General features: G+C 42.3%; 1 protein-coding gene across 2 annotated transcripts in view; it reads left to right on the top strand.

Annotated features, from left to right (window-relative positions):
- SYDE2 (synapse defective Rho GTPase homolog 2) overlaps window positions 1-22,114 on the top strand; it is a 40,487-nt gene that overhangs the window by 7,048 nt on the left and 11,325 nt on the right. For both annotated transcript variants that reach the window (XM_081865683.1, XM_081865682.1), the window contains exons 2-5: window positions 184-882; window positions 10,052-11,151; window positions 12,324-12,450; window positions 20,377-20,558. In XM_081865683.1, the coding sequence (XP_081721809.1) occupies window positions 184-882; window positions 10,052-11,151; window positions 12,324-12,450; window positions 20,377-20,558 (2,108 nt within the window). The remainder of the gene's footprint in view (window positions 1-183; window positions 883-10,051; window positions 11,152-12,323; window positions 12,451-20,376; window positions 20,559-22,114) is intronic.

Below are 22,114 nucleotides of genomic sequence, written 5' to 3'. Positions count from 1 at the left end.
TGAATGGGCTGATGGGTTTTGTAGTCCAAAACTCTTTGGAAGGGCACCAGGTTGGCTGCTTTACATCTATGAAACAGAAGCTTTTTTCAGGCTTTCTGGACACTTGCAATGTGCTGCTGTAGACCACACCACTCCCCAATTTCAATTTGCTCTCTCTGTTTCCCTCCTCCCTGTCCTTTACAGATTTGATTGAAACAGTGTACATACCATCGGTGAGCAGAAGAGAACTTAAGAACTTCAAATCCACCGAAGTCGCTGAGTGCAGGCCTCGGATTGCCAGCATCACCGTGTCCAAGAAACGTAACTGGCTACATCAAAGTTCTCCAAGGGTGCCCAGTTTGGAAAAAGGAAACTCGTATAAGAAAATTTCAAGAGAAACGCACCAGAGACAGAAATCGCCCAGCCCATTGCTTGAGCCGAAGATGCCTCACCTTTTCCCCAAACTTCTAGGGCATGAAAGCCCTAAAAGAAGAATTGGTTGCGTACGAGCTGTTGAGAATGGGGCAAGCTCTTTGGCACGACGAAACTGTACTTTAGATTTTGGGGATGATAACGATGCAGATGATGAAGGAGAAATATGGTACAACCCTATCCCTGAAGACGATGAGCCCAGTTTCCCTGGTTGTAATGCTGACCATTTGGACCCTCAAGCCATTAATTGCAAGGTGCCTTCTGGGAATGACTTGGTTAAAGTCGTAAGGCCTAATGAAGGCCTCGCACACGTCCTAGACTGTGTCGGAAACACTCTGCCCAGGGAAATTAATGAAGTAGATGCTGTACATTCCATGGAACATTTGCAAGTACACAAGCAAAAGCCTACATGCAGTATTCAGACTGGGTTTGCAGTGGAAGATAGCCCTACATTAAAAGGTACTTTGGGAGGTAAGAGGAGTGCAAACATTTAACCTACAGCGATGTTGTTAAATATTACATTTCATAAGGTGGTACTAGCTATCATTTTGGGGTAAGCTGAAAGTCCCATTTCTCTGGAAGTTCAAGTCTTACGTAAGCATTAATTCACTCATACAGCTTGATCAATGCATCTTCCTTCTGAAATGAACTGATTTTTTTAACCAGACTTACTCTTTTAGAAAGCTTTAGTTTCACTAGGCCTACTTTGGGTTTCTTCTGTAACGAATTCTGAAACTTTCATTTGCTCATGTAGAAACATCTCTCCCAATCATTCTTCTAGTAGGTTTGCAGAAACACTATTTTCAGCCATGATTGGGAATTAGTTATATCCTACAATATGAGATCTGCCGTTGATTTTTGTTTGCGTAGAACTGACATTTTAATTTTTGTTCAGTTCTTAGAACAAACTATATAACACAAATTGCCCATTACAACTTATTGAACATTTTTCTTAATAGTGCTGTCTATAGGGATACGCCTAACATTGTTCCTAAATTGGCTTTGCTTCTCAGGGTTGTTTTTAAAAAACAAAAACAGAAAACAAGGAGCGAGGAGGGGGGCGGATTCCATTTTGTGTGTGCTTTTAATTTCTACAACATCAGAGTTATGCTTTTCTTGAGACATACTAGCTATTTTTTGTGGCTTCTACTGAGTTCATCGTAATATATACCTTATTTGCAAGCTGGTAAGGTGTAAATATGACCGCTGTAGGAAATCTACATGCATTTATGCCATGTTTCATGGATCAATTTCTTAATACATACATAGCTCCCACGAGTATTGGCAGAGGACGTCTGATAGATTAAAGTTCGTTTTTGAATTAAGGGAAATTTTATAGAGGCTTTCAACTCACTGGGGAAAAATTGTTGCTTAACTAAATCAAGATTGGTTCATGATTGTGGTGCATATAATGAACCCTGGTGAAATTGATTGCAAATTTATCCTATACTGTTCCTTGTGTATTGAGTTAATGAATGCAGCCTTGCCTCTGTGTCCATTGAATAGTAATCACATTGAATGCAATAATTGATGAAGAGAGTCCCTGCTGTTACGTAATTGGCTTTATTGCTAAGGAGTACTTAGTGATTCTTTTAATCCTGTTAATGTGTCTACAGTTAATTTCAGTCAAAGCTGAAATGACAGCTCCTCCAGACAAAATTGTCACATAAAGGGCAGCAGGGCAAATCAATTTGTTTGTATGAATGTGTAGTACTGAGTAGCACATGCAGTTATTCTGAAGTGGGATGTAAATGTCTTCATGGCTTTCAATCATAGCTGATTGTTACTGTCTTCTGCCTAGTGATTTTCTAAATATTTTCCCCGCCCCCAAAAGGGATATCCTTTGGGGTGGGGCAGATGCCAGCTTATGTATAGTTTTTATGCTGAGTATTGATTTTGAAATACTTTCCTTGTCCATAATTGACCTGTTTCCATAACAGCACAACAGATATGATTGCTATATTTCCCAGAATACCTTTTAGCAGATCTGGAATATCATCTAATCATCCTTGTTGCCCGTAATGGAGACTAAACAGCTTAACCGTTGCATGCAAACGGAATTTTGTGTAGCGCTTCTTCAAGGGGACTTACTAATAAATGTCTTTAATATCTTTCCAGGTTCTGATTTGCACTAAGTATGATTTTTATTGTTACTTTCCTGCAAATCAAGATAGGGCTGCCATCAAACACGCCACTCAATATCAAGCTTTGCAACAACGTAGGGGAACTTACCTTTCCTGCCATTGCTCTACATTGCTGACTGTTGCCGATGGGAAAAAACACAAAGCGTGATGTTGTCAGGACACGGGATAACTTTTACTAGCCAGTGCAGAAGAGTGAACTTGGCACGGTTGTGCTGTTCACAGCGACAGTTGTGCTTTGTCCATTTTTCATTCAACTCTTCTCCCTGACTTTTAAAACCAGCGAGAGGCAGATGATATGCTGCCGCCCCTTTACAAAGAAAGCAGCTTTCTCTTCCAACTCTGCATGTATATATCTAAACCTGGCAACAGAACCATCCCTCCTGAAGGGCTGCTGAAACAGAAGTCTTGAACTGCGTGACCGCAGAAAGGCTGCATGAGTTGGCTTCTCAGTAAGCATCACATTGTTTAATACTCATCATGCTTTCTAAGTCACTCGCATTTTACTGTCTTATTTTCTTGGTACAGAATTCTCCTGTATGTGCTATGCTGGTTTTTTTTTTTAACCATTCCAGAATTAAGCAGCAGGACTCTCATAAGAAAAAACAGCAATCCTAAACTGCCTGCCTGCCTGCCTGCCATAGAGGAAATCTCTTTTTTAGACAATTGCAAGCTTTCTGAAAATAAGTGTCTCTCTCTTGCTATTTCCATCTTAACTATAGTGTTTGCTGCTGAGGTTTTCCGAGATAATGTTTACTGAATTATACCTAGCATCCTTAAGACTTCCTCAAATCATAAAAAAGGGAGAACAGTATTTTTAGTTCAGGAGGTACTGAAAGGAACATTATTTGCATTCCATCCTGCAGCCAAGTAGTCCATATTTAGATAAAAAAGCTTTCTGTTTTTACCGTAATGCGTTGCCTTTTATATAAGAACTGCAGCTTCAGAGTTTGTAAGGCTTTCTGTATGAATGTGTAGCTGTGGGAGGAGAAAGATAAATATCCCTGCAGACTTCCTTCGAAAACAGAAGGCTGGTGCTTTTGATCACAATTTTATATAGCCAGTTTGCATTAGACCAAATGACAGTGTTCGGTCCAAGACAATAGCTGTATCCGTTTAGTATAACTGGTAGCGGGGGAGCACGGTGAGGACTCTTGAGTATTGACTTCTGGGGTTAATTTGAGTCAGCCTTTCTGCGTCTGAGCAGAGTTGTGTACATGTTGATTTAATTAGGATTGACTTGATGGATTAAATAGACTTCGATTGAGTAGATGAGATGAGATCTGACTTTATGAAGTACAGTGATTCTCATGTGATGCTTGTTGGTCTCTAGCTTTGAAAGAAGTGGGTGTGCGGCTGTGCATTTAATTGCTTTATTGCAGAAGCTCTATAACTTTTTAAAAACTAGGTAACACAAGCTCACGGGCCAATGTGGCTATCTTCACTTTTTGTGTTATCTGCAGAAGGCAGTTTATAATCTTGTGTAGTTCCCCACCTCCACCCCAGGTGCCATATTGAAAAGCTTGCAGACACCTCTGTGCCAAGATGATGAATTTAAACTGACTGCAAAATCTGCCTTTTCTTTCTCTGTTACTTGTGAGTGAGTGTCTGCACACATATTTATGATGGCAAAAAAACACCAAAGCTGACTTATTGTAAGGCTTTGGGTTTTTTTTTCAAGCGCTTGCTTTTCATTGCAAATATCTGATAATGCACTTGGAAAGAAAATGGGATGTGGCAAAGATCACAGCGGTATTTCTGTTTGTCCCAATGGGAACTGCATAGGTGAATTCTTTATTATATAATAAAGGTAAAGGTAAAGGGACCCCTGACCATTAGGTCCAGTTGTGACCGACTCTGGGGTTGCGATGCTCATCTCGCTTTATTGGCCGAGGGAGCCGGCGTACAGCTGCCGGGTCATGTGGCCAGCATGACTAAGCCGCTTCTGGCGAACCAGAGCAGCACACAGAAACGCCATTTACCTTCCCGCCAGAGCGGTACCTATTTATCTACTTGCACTTTGATGTGCTTTCGAACTGCTAGGTTGGCAAGAGCAGGGACCGAGCAACGGGAGCTCACCCCATCGCGGGGATTCGAACCGCCAACCTTCTGATCGGCAAGTCCTAGGCTCTGTGGTTTAACCCACAGCGTCACCCTCATCCCCCATTATATAATACTCCTTGAAAATTCCATTCTCACTTTCAGAGAGCAGTGTGCATAAAGGACAATATACAGCAAAAGCAAAATATTTGTTCTACAATAGAGGGGGTGTTGGTTGAGAGACTCTGGGAGCAGAACTCGTTCTCTGAAGGACTGGGGGATTGGATTGTGCCAACCAAGGCTTCTTGTAGGGGATGGGCTTCCCTCCCCCCCGGATATTTTCCTGCATCCACCCTTTCCTTCCCCATTTTCCTTGTCTGACAGCAGGTGTACCTCCTTAACCTCATTCTTTCCTGAGCAGCTGGAGACAGTCATCCTTGTGAGGTGATAGTCATTTTAAAATAGCTGCTGCTTCAGGAGGATGGGAGACTAGTGGCTTGAGGCGCATGAGTAGAGTTTCCATTGAGGGAGTGCTATTCCAGCCTGTACTGAAGCTACATTCTGCATTTGTTTCAAGCAAAACAGCAGTCATGCCTTCAAAGCAGAATTAGATTGACTTTGGAACAGTCATATAACAAAACATCTTAAGGCAGCCCTGTTCAGGGAAGTTTTTAATCTGTGATATTTTACTGTATTTTTGGTTTCTATGGAAGCCGCCCAGAGTGGCTGGGGAAACCCAGCCAGATGGGCGGGGTACAAATAATAAATTATTATTATTATTATTATTATTTTATTATTATTATTAACGACTCATGCGAGAAATACCTTCGTGTGTTTCTGTTCAGACTTTTGCACATTCACATATCATCTGATCACTGTTCTGTTCCCCTTCACCTGCGTACATATTCTACTTTTAGCGAGGTTTTGCAATAATTTAGCGAGGTTTTACCATAAAATGGGGAAGGCACAGATAGGCAGAGGGTCACTGGCTAAATGCCAGTAATGAAAGTAAAATTTAGCAATGTAAAACAAAATACCAAACGCTCTAGACTGGAGCTTTCCAAACTGTGTGGCGCAGCACGTTAATGTGTCAGCTGCAGTGTGTCACACAAACGTTCCCCTTGCTCCTCCCAGGGTTGGAAAGGGATACGTTTAACCTCCGGGTTTGCTAGTAGAACTGAATTATTGTGTCATGAAATGATGCATGTCTAAAAAGTGTGTCACCAACATGAAAAGATTGGAAAGCTCTGCTCTAGACCCTGTATGCGCAGTAAGATAGACAGGGGCGTCATCTTGGGAGAGGCTGAGGGCACCCCTTAAATTTTCAAGGAGTGGGCTGGGGCCCCTCAATATTCCACAGCCTGCGATAGGCTCTGCAGAACATCCCTGTGGCTGCAGCGGGCCTTGCGGTCTCCTCCCAACATGTGATGTCATACACGCATGCCGGGCACCCAGTGCCTGTAACAATAGATATACCGTATTTTTCGCTCTATAGGATGCACTTTTTCCCCTCCAAAAATTAAGGGGAAATGTGTGTGCGTCCTATGGATTGAATGCAGGCTCCTTGGCTTCAGAGATAGCAACATGAAGCCCCCGAAGTGCAGAGGGAGCGCTCCCTCTGCGCTCCGGAGTCTTCGCGTTGCTTTCACTGAAGCCTGGAGAGCGAGACGGGTCGATGCGCACCGAAGGAAGGGGCTTCGTTTCTCCTACCACTTCACTGAAGGGGCGCTGAGCAGAGAGGGGGAGATTTTTTTTCTTGTTCTCCCCCTCTAAAACAAGGTGCGTCCTATGGTCGGGTGCGTCCTATAGAGTGAAAAATACGGTAGTGTTTATTTTTAAAATAGCTTGAACATGCATGTAGGGCCATGAGAAGGCCTGAACCTCCTCATGGATACCATATGGAAAAGGTATAACCAACTGGCATCTACGTCTGTAATAAACGGATGCCACGCTGCCAGGAAGAATTCCATTGCTGCCCATTCAATGTCATTTGTCACTCTAACAAATTTGGGTGAGGGGAGAGAAAGGACTGAAGCCACCGGAAGTTAGATGGGAAAACGTCAAGAACGTTAAGATTGACTTCTCAGCTGTAATGAAGCCGAGGAAAGTTTTCTAATATCTTGGCTGGCTTTCCTAAGCCTTTGCCAGAGGCTTCTGACAGAAAGGGAAGATTGATGTTAGCAGGCGAAAGCATGGCACTGATTACTATAGAAGGCTCCAGAGCAGGCCACCAGTGGGACTACGCTGCGATTTGCAGTACAAGGGAAGCCTTTGTCCGGTTTTATCAAACACCGCATTTCTTGTGAGCTGCTTGCCAGAAAAGCACAGCAGGCGTGCTAGAAATAGTCTGTTCCCTGCAAGGAAACAGCTTCAACAGAAGCGTAGCAACTGGGAGAAACAAGAAGATTCATTGAGGCATTTGGAAAACAGACTTTGTGCAGCATTGTATTCTTTTAACTTTTTTTTTGTCTTTTTTAAAAAAATGAAGCTCCTTGTGAATTTGTATCTGGGAAGAGAATTATTCAGCTTCCTGAAGGATTTTGATGAACTTTAACTTGTTGAGTTTCGTTTTCTAACTTGAAACGTGGCATGGGTATTGAAGAATCATGCCTGCTTTCTCCTGTGTGAGTAGGCAACAGGTTTGGTATTTCTAAGCAAAGTGCATTAAAGATGTGCAGTACATAGTTACCAGTAGAAATACTTGGTGCGTATTTTTTTTAAATAAAAAAGGGAGGGAGGAAATCATTTTGTATTATAGTGTTGTTTAAACATTCATTTTATTTTTTCTTCAAGCAGGAATTTTTATCACCGGAAGTGAGAATGCAGTGTGACTATTTGAACTTTTTGCTGCTGTGACTGATGGAAGTACTTCCTCAGTCCCTCTTCTCATTGTAGGTTAGGAAGTGATGGCCTAGAGGTTCAGTCTGGTCCCTTTTGCTTAGCCTAGGAAACTAAGGAAACTCTTCTTGTTATGAATCCTAATCTAACTGCTTTCTAATGACCTTGCATGTGTCCTGGAGTGAGCAGCAGCTATACATCATAAGCAAAAGGATAAACTGAATAATATTTCACCTGAGTCTCTCTTGGCATGAAAGTAGGTTCTTGGGCAATGCTAATATTATTGAATCTTCAATTCTTATTCTGTCCAAAATATGGTCATTGCTAAAATTAGATAAATAGGCATTTGTTAACCTGTTGGTCTATGAAAGGCTCAGGAAAGAATTTTGTTAGTTTTGGAAGTATGCTGGCTTCTTAGGTGTATGGGATTTTTGGATTGGGGCAGTGGTGGTGGAAGGGTTCTTTGTAACGTAATCACATGTACACTCAATAGCTGCTGGTCCAAAACATCCAGATGAAATAACTTTGTAGTGGAGCAACTGTCTTGTTAACAGCTTCTTGTGAAGTCACAGCCTCAGTAGAGTGTGCTTTGATAACAAAAATTAGGAAGTGGTTTAGCAGATGCTGCTAAAGAGAAACTTTCAGAAAGACAGTAATATATTCTAGAATCTCACCTGACCAGTTCCTATGAATTATGACCAGTTCTGTGAATTTGCCAGTTGTTGTGAATTATGAAAATGTGAATTACGTTTTTGATATAGCTCTGTAAATCCAAAGAGAGAAAATCGAAATAAAGCCACTGTTTTTCTCTCTCAGTTTAGAGAGAGTGGTTCGCACTAACCATAGTTTAGATTCCAGATTGTTGTTTGAGTTCCCAGCATATGGGCCAACTTTTTTAGAGATACATGCCTGCTCTTACTTTTCATCTCGTCAGCAATCTTGTTTCTTGGTGCAAGAGCTTCCAGAGGTAGCATAACGACTATGGTCAGTTCAAAAATTTCGCAGCACAACGGTTAGCTGAAACATATTCTATGGTTTCGGATTCTAGTTTGCTGGCTGTTCTCAAACCATGCTTTGCCAATTGAGACTTTGCACTAAACTGTAACTCACAAGGAGAGCAGATGCTTTTGTTTTTCATTAACTACTGCTTGTTTGTCAGAACCCAACAAAAAACATGCATGGTTTATCTTATTTATTTGGAAAACGTACAGACTGCTAAACATGAGCAGATATCATAGTGAAGTACAATAGTAAATAAGAGTACTTGCAGGTTCTTTGCTATTTTCTGATTGGATTCAATCATATACTGGCAAATTCAGCTTGTGAAATCAAAGCTGATTTGGAAGCTTCTTGTGCAACGAAACTGCTTCCTTAAAAGGTAGGACTCTTTCTGATATGGAAAGTGAACGAAAATGCAATGGAAAGTGTGGTATAACTTTTGCTTCATTGCAACGTTTTCCAGGCTCCTTGGAAAAAATCTGAATGCTGATCATTTACCGGTAATCTTTCTGCAAACAAATCAGGATGAACCCTCAATAAACAGGTCATCTGGAAAAGCCAAGGCAGATAAAAATAATTTTACTGGAGAAATTAGGTGTTAGGAAGCTGGCCTATTTCAGCAAACCATAGTTAAGATTAACCACGGTTTAGAGGTCACATTTCTCCAAACCCTGTAGTTAGTCAAAACAGAAGCCAGAGCTTCCGCTCTCCACCTCAAGACTCACCTAGGCTTACCGTAATAAAGCTTAATTTGTTATGATGCCCTCATGCAACCACAGGATGCAGGGCTTCTGATTAATGCTCAGTTTTTCTTCTCCTGGCTATGATATATTTTTTTTTTTTTAAAAAAAGAACAGTCATCCTGGATCAGCAGGGAAGCTGGTAATCCTTTGCTGAATCCACTGGATGCTTTCTTAATTCCTAGGTGGCTATCACCTGGGAGCCAGCAGCTTTCCATGACACACAGAAAGGGGCATTGTGCAAGAAAGGAAGAGGGCACTTTGGGGCTTGAAGAAGCAAGGCAAGTTAGAACTGTTAAAAGACTTCCAAAAGCATTCCATCTCCACCCTGTCCATCAGAAGCAGAGGGGGACATGGTTGTTTGACAAGAGGGGGCATATTACACTGAATCAGAATGCAGCTGTTAAAAAGATGCAAGTTCTAGAGCAAAGTTGGGTCCCCTTTAATTTTCCATTCTTTTCCAGTGGCTTGACCTGCAGACAAGGCACAGGAGTCTTTTTTTCAAATGATTTGCTTGCACAGAGCAGTTGCATTCAGGAGTCTCTTCTTCTGAAAGAAGCGAAATTAACAAGTCTGAGAAGGCAATGCAGAGAGACAGAACAGTACATAACCGGGCAGGGATCGGTTAATTATTCCTAGGCAGGTTCTTAAGGGAAGGATGGGGCAGGTTCCTTGTGTGGTTCTGCTTTTGGCGGAACAAGGCAGAAAAGTACAGTCCATAGGTCAGAGCATGTTGTAGGAGCATCTGATGCTCTGCGTTGTCCTGAATAATACCACACATATCTTTTTCAGGTCCTGGCAAATTAGTAGCTTCTTAAATTAAAGTATCCTTTCCCTTCATTTTTAATATGTCCCTTTCCTCTTTTCCCCACCCCTGCGAAGGTCCTGGGATCTTGTCTGCAAGCAAGTCTGAGATGGGAGCAGCAGAAGGTTCTCCTCCGAGTCCTAACCCTTTGAAGAAAGGTGGTTCGATAAACTGGTCCTTCCCTGACAAAATAAAATCCCCGAGAACGGTGAGGAAACTTTCCATGAAAATGAAAAAATTGCCAGAGCTGAGCAGGAAGCTGAGTGTCAAGGGAAATTCAAGCTATAGTAGCACGGACAATTCTTCGTTGCTTAAGAACAACTGCCAGGTCATAGGTCACGGGTCGCTGCCTTCTTCCGGGAACATCACGGCAGCAGCTAGCAGGAACGTCATAAGCCGGTACCATCTTGACAGCAGCGTGTCCTCTCAGCACAACTACAAAAAGAAAAGCAGTGGCAATTCGAAATCCTCCACCAAAGGGGGCTACCTCAGCGATGGAGACTCTCCTGAGCTTATAACAAAATCAGGGAAGCACGGCTTTGAAAGCCGGGCTGGGAAAGGAGGAAAGGAAGCATTCCCAAGCAGCAACGGTAGTAAGGCGGAAATAGACATTGACGCTTTCAGGCACTACAGTTTCTCCGACCAACCTAAATGTTCCCAGTACATATCTGGACTCATGAGCATCCATTTCTATGGCGCGGAGGACCTGAAACCGCCAAGGATGGACTCCAGAGACGTCTTCTGCGCCATTCAGGTAGATTCGGTAAACAAAGCGAGGACTGCCTTGCTGACGTGCAGGACGACCTTTTTGGACATGGATCACACTTTCAACATAGAAATAGAGAACGCCCAGCATTTGAAATTGGTGGTCTTCAGCTGGGAGCCCACACCGAGGAAAAACCGGGTCTGCTGCCATGGGACGGTGGTCCTCCCTGCTCTTTTCCGGGTGACGAAGACTCATCAGTTGGCAGTAAAGCTGGAGCCCCGAGGTATTATTTATGTCAAGCTGACCCTCCTGGAACAGTGGGAGAATTCTCTCAATGGACTAGATGGAGAAAGAGAACCGGTAATGTTTGGAGTAGAGGCTCGGAAGGTTGTGGAGAAGGAAAACGTAGGCTTGATGGTGCCCCTGTTGATGAAGAAGTGCATTATAGAGATTGAAAAAAGAGGCTGCCAGGTAGAGTTAATTAAAAATAACAACCACTGCATTCTTCTGCATTTAATTTTTGCTGCTTAGAGCTTTACCCTTATTTATTTACTTTTGCTATAAATAATGTTGCCTTTGTTGGATGCACCATATCCTTCACTTCTTTAGTTTGGGGTAGTACGCCTGCATTGCAGTGGGATGAAAGCTGCTCTCTCCTGCTCTTTGCAGTCATGTAGACATGATGTGTTTGTATGATACAAGAAGTGAAGGGATAAAAGCAGTCTGTGCCTTCTGGAATGCCAACAAATCTATTGTGGGTCTAAGTTTCCCCTGGCCTCAGGAACTTCCAAACCTGGAATATGGTGGTAGTGAAATTAATTGGGGGTTTTTTGTGCTATTCTGAACAAAACTGAACAAACAAAACAGCTAGTTTTTACTGTCCCAGTGTGGAAGATGAAGTTGTAGTAAGCAGTTTTGATGGATAGATTCCTCACAGGTCAAGTTTAAATGTTTTATTGCTTTTATGGGAATTACAGTCATCACATGATAAGCTGAGAGCATGTAATTCCTATCAGAGGTTATTGCGTCCTCTGGTCATAATGGGATTATTGAATTTCCAAGAGTGGAGAGAGAGAGAGATTTCTCTCCCTGTGGCTTATTTATTAAGCCTTTTATGGGTTCCTAATAAAGGAGCCTTTGGGGCAATTTTCTAAACAACTTTGCTACATATAGCCTAAAGACGATTTTGCCTACTGGCTGACTATCTCTCTATGTAGAAAGCATTCATTGCCTCCAAAGAAGCAAACTGATGTCCTTTGTAATTCTCAGTTTCAGCTTATTTTATCACCTGATATTAATTTCTAGGCTTCCAACAGTTTGACTCCACCCCCAAGGCACACTCCTCCATTGTCTCCCGAGACAGATGGATGCCAACAATATTAATTTATTTCGTTATATCTCTGGCAGAGTACTCCATAGAATATTGATAACCGTTATGTCTTTTTCTGGCGAAAAACTAGTACTGCATGCTAATGATACAATCTGCATGTCTCTCAGCACCTTTGGGGGTCTTGCATGAATATCTTGATGCTTCTACTGGGCTTACTGAAAACTGTGTTTGTGCTTGGTATTTAACTTACAACCTTAGTATTCCTTAGGTGGCAAACCTGTGCCCTGTTGTAAGGTTATGATTTTGCTTCTAGGTTGTAGGCCTGTACCGTTTATGTGGCTCAGCAGCCGTCAAGAAAGAGCTTCGTGAGGCATTTGAGAAGGATAGCAAAGCAGTTACCCTCTGTGAAACCCAGTACCCAGATATAAATGTGATAACAGGTAAAGAAAATTAAAAACCTTGATATTTTTTTTAAAGGAAGAATATGCTTAAAATGTCTGTCAATGTCAATGTGAAAATTATTTTCATTTTGGTAGTCTAGAAGTGGAGCCATAGATATCATTACAGTGGTACCTTGGTTGTCAAACTTAATCCATTCCGGAAGTTTGTTCAACTCCCAGGACCATTTGGAAACCAAAGCGTGGCTTCTGATTGGCTGCAGGTGCTTTCCGTGGTCAATCGGAAGCCGTGGAAGCTGTGTCGGATGTTTGGCTTCCAAAAATGTAGTATCAAACAGAGAATTTCTCAGATTGTCCTGCAAGTTTGGCGTAAAGGTAAAGGGACCCCTGACCATTAGGTCCAGTCGTGACCGACTCTGGGGTTGCGGCGCTCATCTCGCTTTATTGGCTGAGGGAGCCGGCATACAGATTCCAGGTCATGTGGCCAGCATGACTAAGCCGCTTCTGGCGAACCAGAGCAGCGCACGGAAACGCCATTTACCTTCCCGCCGGAGTGGTACCTATTTATCTACTTGCACTTTGACGTGCTTTCGAACTGCTAGGTTGGCAGGAGCAGGGATTGAGCAACGGGAGCTCACCCCATCGCGGGGATTCGAACCGCCGACCTTCTGATCGGCAAGCCCTAGGCTCTGTGGTTTAACCCACAGCGCCACCCAAGTTTGGCTTAGGGTGGAACAAATTTTATATATTTTGACTTATTTTGCTGCTGGAATTGTCCTCCCCAGGTAGTTTTCAGGGGTCACAAAGCCATGGGAATACTGGAGATTTTAGAGCTGCTTTAGGATTTAGCAACAAGGACAACTTTTATGACATCGAAATTGCTTATCTTGGGGGGTATTAACTGCACATTGCATGCTGGTGCCTGTTAACAGTCTTGTCTAAAAGAGCAAACTGGAGGGGAATTTAGGTCAGAGAAGTGAGGGGGAGAGAATGAGCCCTTAACCCTTTCCTCACACGTCATCTTGCTACAGTGGTGCCTCGCAAGACGAAATTAATCCGTTCCGTGAGGCTCTTCATATAGCGGTTTTTTCGTCTTGCGAAGCAAGCCCATTGACAGCTTAGCAGATTAGCGCTATTAGCGGTTTAGCGGCTTTTAGCGGATCAGCTGATAAGCGGCTTATCAGCGGATCAGCTGACAAGCGGCTTAGGGCTTAGGAAAAGGGGGGGAAAAGGGGAAAAAACCCCGCAGGAACTCGCAAGACATTTTCGTCTTGCGAAGCAAGCCCATAGGGAAATTCGTTTTGCGAAGCGCCTCCAAAATGGAAAACCCTTTCGTCTAGCGGGTTTTCCGTCTTGCGAGGCGTTCGTCTTGCGGGGCACCACTGTACTTCAGTTCAACCTCCAAGTGTTAGCCCCACAAGGTTCAAAGTGTGTGTTTACTAGGGCCTGTTTGACTAAATTGTGTTCTGAGTCTAGGCAGTGCTGCACCTGTCCATTATTAGTTCAGCAAAAATTGCTGAAATAAAATATAGCAATTCTGAGTGTCTTCTCTGGTGTAGATGAATCGGAATACCTTGCTTGGACATTCATCTCTTGAAATCTCCGATTAAGCTTTCCCCTCAGCTGAATAAAAACGCTCATGGATTCCTTTTTATGGAAAATTCCTCTTTCTGCTCCTTTTCCATCTTGGATGACAGCGAGCCTCAAGTGTGGAATTTCCTGTGGGATGGACAGTTTCAAGCAACGCCATCTGAATTACAGCCGTTTTGAGAATAGAATGTCTCTTTCAATCTTGTCTCTCTTGATTTGAGCTGCTGCAGCTGCTCTGCTTTCATTTGTGTGCAGAGGGTAGGCTTTGTAGCACTGCGCAGTAATGAGAACATAGAAGACTCAGGTCAATAGTCCCATCTAGTCTAGCATTCTGTTTCCCAACATAAGTCAGGCAGAGAGGTCTTGGAAGCTTGCAAGGAGGGCAAGAAATCAGTAGGTCTTGCCTGTTGTGTTTCCCCAGTATCTAGTATACAGAGGTACACTACCTTGTAATGTGGAGGTTTCGTTTAGCAATCATGGCAAACAGCTGCTCATAGACCTATCCTGCATTAATCTGTCTAAAACGTGGAATGCATGAACAGTGGTCGGAGATGATGGAAGTTGTAGTCCAACAACATCTGGGGTGGGGTCCACAGGTTCCCCACCCCTGGTATAATGCTTCTTTTAAAATAGCCATCTAGGCTAGCATCCATAGCATGATAATATATTACATTTAAATGTGGTTTTGTTTTTGAGCATTGGTGAAAATTCCAGTTACAGTCATACTTTAGATCTCAAATGCCTTGGCTCCCAAACAAATCGGCTCCCCAACGATCGAATCCTGGAAGTGAGTGTTCCAGTTTTGAACCATTTTCAGAAGCCGAACATCTGCCGTGGCTTCCGATTGGCTGCAGGACGCTCCTGCAGCTAATCGGAAGCCGTGCCTTGGTTTTCAAATGGTTATTCTGTTCAAGAACTAAGGTACGGTTGTACTTCAACTCTCCAGCAAACATTGCAGTGCCTGTATCTTTCATTTTGGTGGTAGCCCTTAAAAACAAACAAACAAACAAACAAAAAAACACTGTTCCCCAGCTAATGAAAAATTCCAATAATGCCTGGATCAAGTTGAGTGTGTGACTGCTGAATGGTTAGTCTTTAAAGCCCAGCGTCAAAACTGCAGAGTTGGGTTGAGGCTGTCCTGCACAGGGGAGAAGCACTTGGGCACAAAGTCGCCCTTGTAGTGCTTTTGCCAGCAGCATACTCTCCCTGCTGACGCTGGTGGGAGGGTTGGCAGAAGGTTTGGCCAACCAGAAGTTGTAGACCACTGTGGTAAAGAGAAAGGAAAGGAGAGACATAGAAATGGGAGGTGTTCATTGTGTTAGAAAGGTAGTGGTAACCAGGGAAATGCAACAGAGGCTCATACTTTTCATTAAAGCTCATCTTGTGACTCCTTCAAAGGTCAGGAGAATTCAACTCTCCATGGAGTTACAGTGGTACCTCGGGTTACATACACTTCAGGTTACATACGCTTCAGGTTACAGACTCCGCTAACCCAGAAATATTACCTCGGGTTAAGAACTTTGCTTCAGGATGAGAACCGAAATCGCGCAGCAGTGGCATGGCGGCAGCGGGAGACCCCATTAGCTAAAGTGGTGCTTCAGGTTAAGAACAGTTTCAGGTTAAGAACGGACCTCCAGAACGAATTAAGTTCTTAACCTGAGGTACCACTGTATTAGCTTTCAGCAGGCACTTTGTAGGCATTTGCAACCGTGAGGGCTAGAAACTTGTCCTACAGCTTTGAAGGGTATGACTATTTGGGTGCTAACTCCAAATACCAAATTCTGTTTTTAGAAGATACGTATTTACTGATTTGGATGGTGCAGATGGTGTATCAGTGAAATGGGTGCAATTTCACTGCTGGGATTGAGGACGGTTTTAGTTCTTAACATTTATTATTTTGAGGCTGATGTGTACATGTGTATGATAAAACACATTGTTCTTGTTGAAAGCATTTTGTTGAAACCTCAGCATAAATCGTAGTTCTTTTAAAAGCTGATTGGTATTTGATGCTGCTCCCCCCATTCCCACTTTTTAATTAACTGGGGGGTGTCCCTAAGACTCCAAAAGGCACTCTTTTACTTTGAAAACTCCAGTTGGTCAAGGAATGTGCATTTAATTATTAAACCTCAACTGAGGAATGCTCCTCTGGCTGGCAAGCAATTAAATGCACATGTGATTTAGAATAATGTGTTCTGCTGGATTTGGATCCTGGTTGGTTTCTGACATTGCTGCATCATTTCTGCTTCCAGCCATGTGAATTCTCATCTTGGAGTAAAGCATGTCATACACTTAACAGTTCAGTGGGTCAGAAAAATGGGAAATTAATGAGGTGGATTGGGGGAGCTATGTGTTTTCTGCTTGCTGCCTAAATTAGTTCTGTGTGGACAGTGGTGTATCAAGAAAAACGCAGCTGTCAGGAGAGGCAACTCCATAAAAATAACTGCCGTCTCTTACAGAGCTCAGCTAGTGAAAGGATTTGGAAAGGGGATGTGGGTCAGAGGGCTCACAAGTTATTCTGTCCAGGAATTAAGCAGGAGAAAGTGTTTTGAGAAGGAAATGCCAGGTTACTCTGTTGCATAGCTCAATGCTGATGCTATGAATAGACATTGCAAGTGGTGCCTCTGTAACTGAATGTGTTTAAAATACAGGACAGATTCCTTTCCTATCAGTTGCATATGAGCTGTCTGCAAAACTTTTTTTTTAACCATTCTGGTGACAGAATTTGATATCCCCACCCCACCCTGTTTCACTATATTCCCAAACCATGATTTACAAAGACCAGTTTCTGTCTATTTGGTTCCACTGCTTGTTGAGGTTGTAAATTTAGGCCTACCTAGACTTGAAATAATTGTGTGAAATGTATCCCTTTGGCTTGCAAAGTAACCATCAAACCCTCCTCACTTACTAGTAAGGTTTGAAGACTCTTGCGTCAGATGGGCCTCTTAGGAGCTGTGGAATTCATAAAGAGCTGTTTAGTGTCATGTTGTGATTAAACAATTAGCCTTTACATTCTGGCTGGTTCCAATATTCCTTGACATCAAAATTATGTAGTCTTTGGGGCTTTTTCAGCAGCGCGCCCCCCTTCCCCAAACAAAGAGTGAGAATAGAATCCCTCACTTTACTCTTAAGGATTTTTGCTCTTAACAAAGTCTTCAATTAACACAGTTCACATTACAGTTGGGTCATAGGGCAGGATTTGTGGTAGGCACACAGGCTTGCAACAAGTCTTGCTTTGTTAAGGAACACTCAGCAGTGGTATTTCTGTCATGGTTCGAGGATTAGCAAGGCCTTTATTTGGCAGATACTTAAACTGGTATCTCGGCTTCCTATTTTCAGTTCTCTTTGTTTTCATTCTACATTAAATGGTGCTATTTATTGAAGAGCAGGCTGTGCTTACCTAGTTGGGCCATGAGTTATGAACAATACAAAAAAGGTCCCGTGCGCCACTGCTTTCGCCCCACCCCCCAATTAAAACAACTGAGCTGCCATTTTAAGAGTTTATAAAGTTAGGTGTTTGGATTTTTGAGCCCAGATACTTGGTAGCACAAAACAAATATATTAGTTGCCATTTGGGGTATTCCTAAAAAGGGGAGGGAGTAGTTTTAAAGCTTGTATGGTTGCAGAATTTTGTGTTGGGGATGCGGTTTGTTTTAACTTGACTGCTTGACTTTAGTTTCTCAAAGCAAAATGTTGGGGCCTGAAATGAATACGGTTACATGATCTACAAAGCAAACTATACAAAGTGTCTGAGATCTCACTATCTATCTCGGAAAGTTGTTTGTCTTCTTCTGTTCGCTTGGCATTTGGACACAACTCAAGATACCACAACCAGATTTTGCATTCTGGCTGGTTCCTGAGTTAAAGGAGCATTTATTTATTTATTTTGTATCTTTGGACACCATTTTCAAGCAAGATGGCAGACTGAACCTTTCAAAAGTGCGCTGATTTTAACTACTGATTTTAAAACTGCACTGATTATTTTTTTAAATAAAATAAAAAATTCAAGTGATGCCAGGTATTTCTCCTAGTATGAAATTACTCTTGTAATGCCAGGTATTTTTCCTAGTATGAAATTACTCTTGTAATGCCAGGTATTTCTGCTAGTATGAAATACTCCTGCACGGACTGGCAGAGATGACCAGCAGAATCCGAGACCAGAGGAAGGAGGCAGTGGAGGAGGATTGGAAAAAAATTAAAGTATATCTTAAGAACTGTTGTAAAATTTCGAACTGTTAAGATGTCAAGGGGTAAGAAATAGAGAATTACAGCTGTAATCGTTTAAGTTGAGAAAATCCAAAAAAGTTAAATGAAAAAATTGACTGAAGGGTTGCTAAAAAATTGCAAAACAAGGATGCAGTGAAGGGGAGGTATGGGGAAGTCACATTTTATTTATTTCTCTGTGTTTTTCTTTTCTTTTCTTGTTTTTTGTCTTCTGTTTTGGAAATTAATAAAAATTATCTTTAAAAAAAAAATGAAATACTCCTGCACACGGATGTGATGCTATGTGTTTGACATCAGGATTTATTTTTGCACAAGTACCTGTTACATTGAAATTTGCATTTGCGCTCATCATCCTACGTTTCCTGTAGTGGCTTTGCGTTGGAAAGGGGAAAACCTAGTGTGATAGAATATTGCTGGTGTTTGGCATGTTACTTATGTGAAGAGAGGGCAATGGTAGGGTTGATTGCTTATCTCTTTTTCCAGTATTGCATGGCTTCTCCTGCCTCCACCGTGTCTGCCAAAGCGTACTCAGTGGGGAGCAGTCGAACATGTGGAAGCTGTGTGATGTACATAGTGAAAGGTCCCTGCTGCAGAAGCTATGGCAACCGCAGTGCACAGCCCTGTAGCACTCATCACCACATTTAAAACTCTGTACACTTGACTAACAAGAGTAAAGAGACCTATAGAAAACAAACTGTTCTAAATTGTAGCAGAGGAATTCAGAAGTTGCTAAAAAAACAAACAAACAAACCCCAAAACCCTCTATTTTTGGTTTGCGGGTGAAATGTTTGCTGGCTCCTTGATGCAGTTTCTCTTCCACAACCACAACACATTCCACACTCCTGTGGAAGATGGCACCATAGGTCCAGTCTACAGATGCAAGAGGACGACGCGGTAGAATCGATGGTATCATTTCAGACCAGAGCTTGCTAGAAACGGGGGGATTAAATTTTTGAATGCTCCAATGTGTTGAGAGCTTGCTTCAAGCTGATCAGCACAATAGGCAAAAAGGTAGACTAGAACTCTTCTCCTCAATGATTTACTTTCATATTTCCATGGAGGTATGTGTTTGGGTTTTTCTAGGGGGTGGTGGAGTTCAGTAGAGGAGTGGTTAAAAGCAGCATGCTTCTAGCTTGAAGCATGATATAATCCATTCTGCCACCTTGTTCTGCTGTGGGTATAGACCCAACCACAGTGTAAAAAGTTCTAAACGCAAGCTTAATTTTCTTCCCTTCAGCCCGGCTGATCCTCATTTTGCTTCTTTAGGTTTGAGCAGCTGCTTCAGGCTGTAAAGATTTGTCTCCCTAGGGTGTGGGTTTTTTGTGTGAGCGCCAGTTCTGGGCTTTGAATAGCATCACAATGGTAAAGTTAACACAGTACTTTTTCTTCTGCCGATATTCAAGAACTGGTACTACAAGATTTCCTGATATGGTGAATGGTAGTCTTGAAAGGGCCATAGCTCAGGGGAGTAGAACATTGGTTTTGCATGGAGAAGTCCCTGAGTTCAGTCAGTGGCCTCCCTCACTAGGGCTAGGAATGTCCTCTAGGGAGCCACTGCCAATCATTGTAGACAACACTAAGGACATGGACTCAGTATAAAGCATCTCCCATGCTCCATAAGAGTATTGCACTATCAAAGAGGATAAAGCAAAATGGGGAAACAGAATATGCAGGAAAGGAAAATGTCCCAGTCATTGCATTCTACCCTGAATGTCCAGTTCTAAGATTATTGGAATTCTTTTTGGCATAACTCATTGGACGTTGAAATGGAAAGTGTTATAGTGTTGTGACAGCTTCCCCATATTATTTAATTATTAGATACTATTTTCTTTTTGGCCATCCATCCATTAGCAAACATTGAATACAGAATTCGTGAGGGAAGGTTTAAAAATCGGAATTAGCAATTGTTGCGAGATCTGAGAACTTGAATTATTTGCAGGATTTTATATTATGCAAAATGGGCCATTTGTAACAGATGTGCTTATGCATACATGCCTTGGGATATATGCTCATACATACATGTCTTGAGGTCCTGGGATGCTCTGGGAGTGGTACCCTTGTGCTTTGTACATGTGCTCACAGTGTGTGCAGGGAGGTGCCTGCTGGCGTCTCTCATTGCAGTTTGTTCATTGCACCTTGTCTGCATCTCTTCTGAAGGTGTTCTCAAGGACTATTTAAGAGAGCTGCCTTCCCCCTTGATAACCAAACAACTCTACGAAGCTGTGTTAGATGCCATGGTGAAAAAGCCCTTGAAAATGACAGCGAATGGATGTGATAATAACCCTGGTGATTCTGAGCATACCGTGGCTCTCTTGGATTGCCTTCCGGAAGTGGAGAAGGTAAATATCGTTTACTGGTCTGTTGTAGATGGCCTATTAAATTCCAAATCCGTTTTAAAGAAAATGGATTGCGTCATGACCTGAGACAAATGGGCTCGTCCATATGATGTTGGACTACATGAATCATACAACAGGGGCGTCTGAAAATATTGCTTAGCGGGTAGTTACATCAGTCTAGTGAACCCATTCTTATTCATGGCAATATTAAGGTGTTTTTGTCTTTGCATTACAGAAAATATAACAGCAAATTCAATAATATATCCACCCTAAGGACCAGGGCATACAGAACCTAAACAATAGTAAATAATAGCATCCAGTCTGAAATCATGACAACCATATTTCTCTAGACTACATGGGGAGAGATGCCTGTAAATCTGAAATTAAACTGTGTGAAATTTAATTCCACCGCAGTGAATAGAATGATCAGAACCTTAGTTTTTTTAAGGGTGCTGGGTTAAGAATGTTAAAGAGACCACTATTCTCACAGACCTACCATTTCCAGCGTGAAAATCCTTCTCAAATAGATCCATGAAGTCTGATAATGTTTCTTGTTTGCCTGGATCGTGTGTGTGTGTGTGTGTGTGTGTGTGTGCGCTAGAGATGGATGTGTGAGTGTGTTAGGAAACTAACCTGCAGACTGGGCATCTAGATAATATAGATTGCAAGTGTACTGCATGAAGGCTTATGTTCTGCTACTGTCGCCATGCCCCCGGTAGTGAGCAAAGCGAACTTTAGACTGCAGATGTTTAAAATCATCTGCTAAGCACAGCAACTTAATGCTCCATCTTAGCAGATCATTTCCATGTAAACAGAGGGCCTGGGAGCCAAAGAAAGAACATATGTACATGGCAGCAAACAACACCTGCAGCTACAGCTCTGCTTTTAATTATTTGTTTATGTCCTACACAGTTCCCACTACCAAAGAGAGAAACTGGGGGGTTGGGGTTGGGGGGGGGGACTGAACAGTCGTTTTGTCTTCCACAATGGAAAATAAAAAGTAAATCTCCCAACAGTTCTCTCTTAGGCATGCATGGCTCCTTTTAGATCCCCATGCTGGCAAAAGCAGCTTTGGCAAGCGCTGTGTGGTTGCTTTGAAATAGTAATTTAAAAACGGTAAAGTGCAGCATTTTGTTTATGAATGAGATGGTGCGACGTCTGTGAGTGACTGAAAATAAACGAAAGGCAAGATCGTTCAGCAATGCTGATGGAAAGGCCCATTGATTTTGACCAAAGCCGAACACTGTGAATGTTTAACCGACAGTCAACAATAATGCGTGTGCCTGTTCTGAATATATCAGGAGACAATGATTTTATTGACTTGCTAAGCTGCCACGTGTTGACTATTTATCCCTGGACCACTGTAATTTTCAAGCACCTCTAACGAAAGACAGCTGCTTAATTAATTTCACATACAGCCAAGGCATGTGGGCATTCTAACCTTCCCAGTGAAGGGAACCAGCTGCGCCATTTTATACTCGGGCAGCTAGACAGGGGCAACTTTTTCCCCCTACGTTGAGTTACTTAATCCCAAAGCTTTATTTTTAAAAATAATATTT

This window comes from Podarcis erhardii (assembly GCF_964252035.2).
Source record: "Podarcis erhardii genome assembly, chromosome: 6".
Lineage (NCBI taxonomy): Eukaryota > Metazoa > Chordata > Lepidosauria > Squamata > Lacertidae > Podarcis > Podarcis erhardii.
Note: the sequence above shows the minus strand (reverse complement) of the source record. Positions and strands in the feature narration are given on the sequence as shown.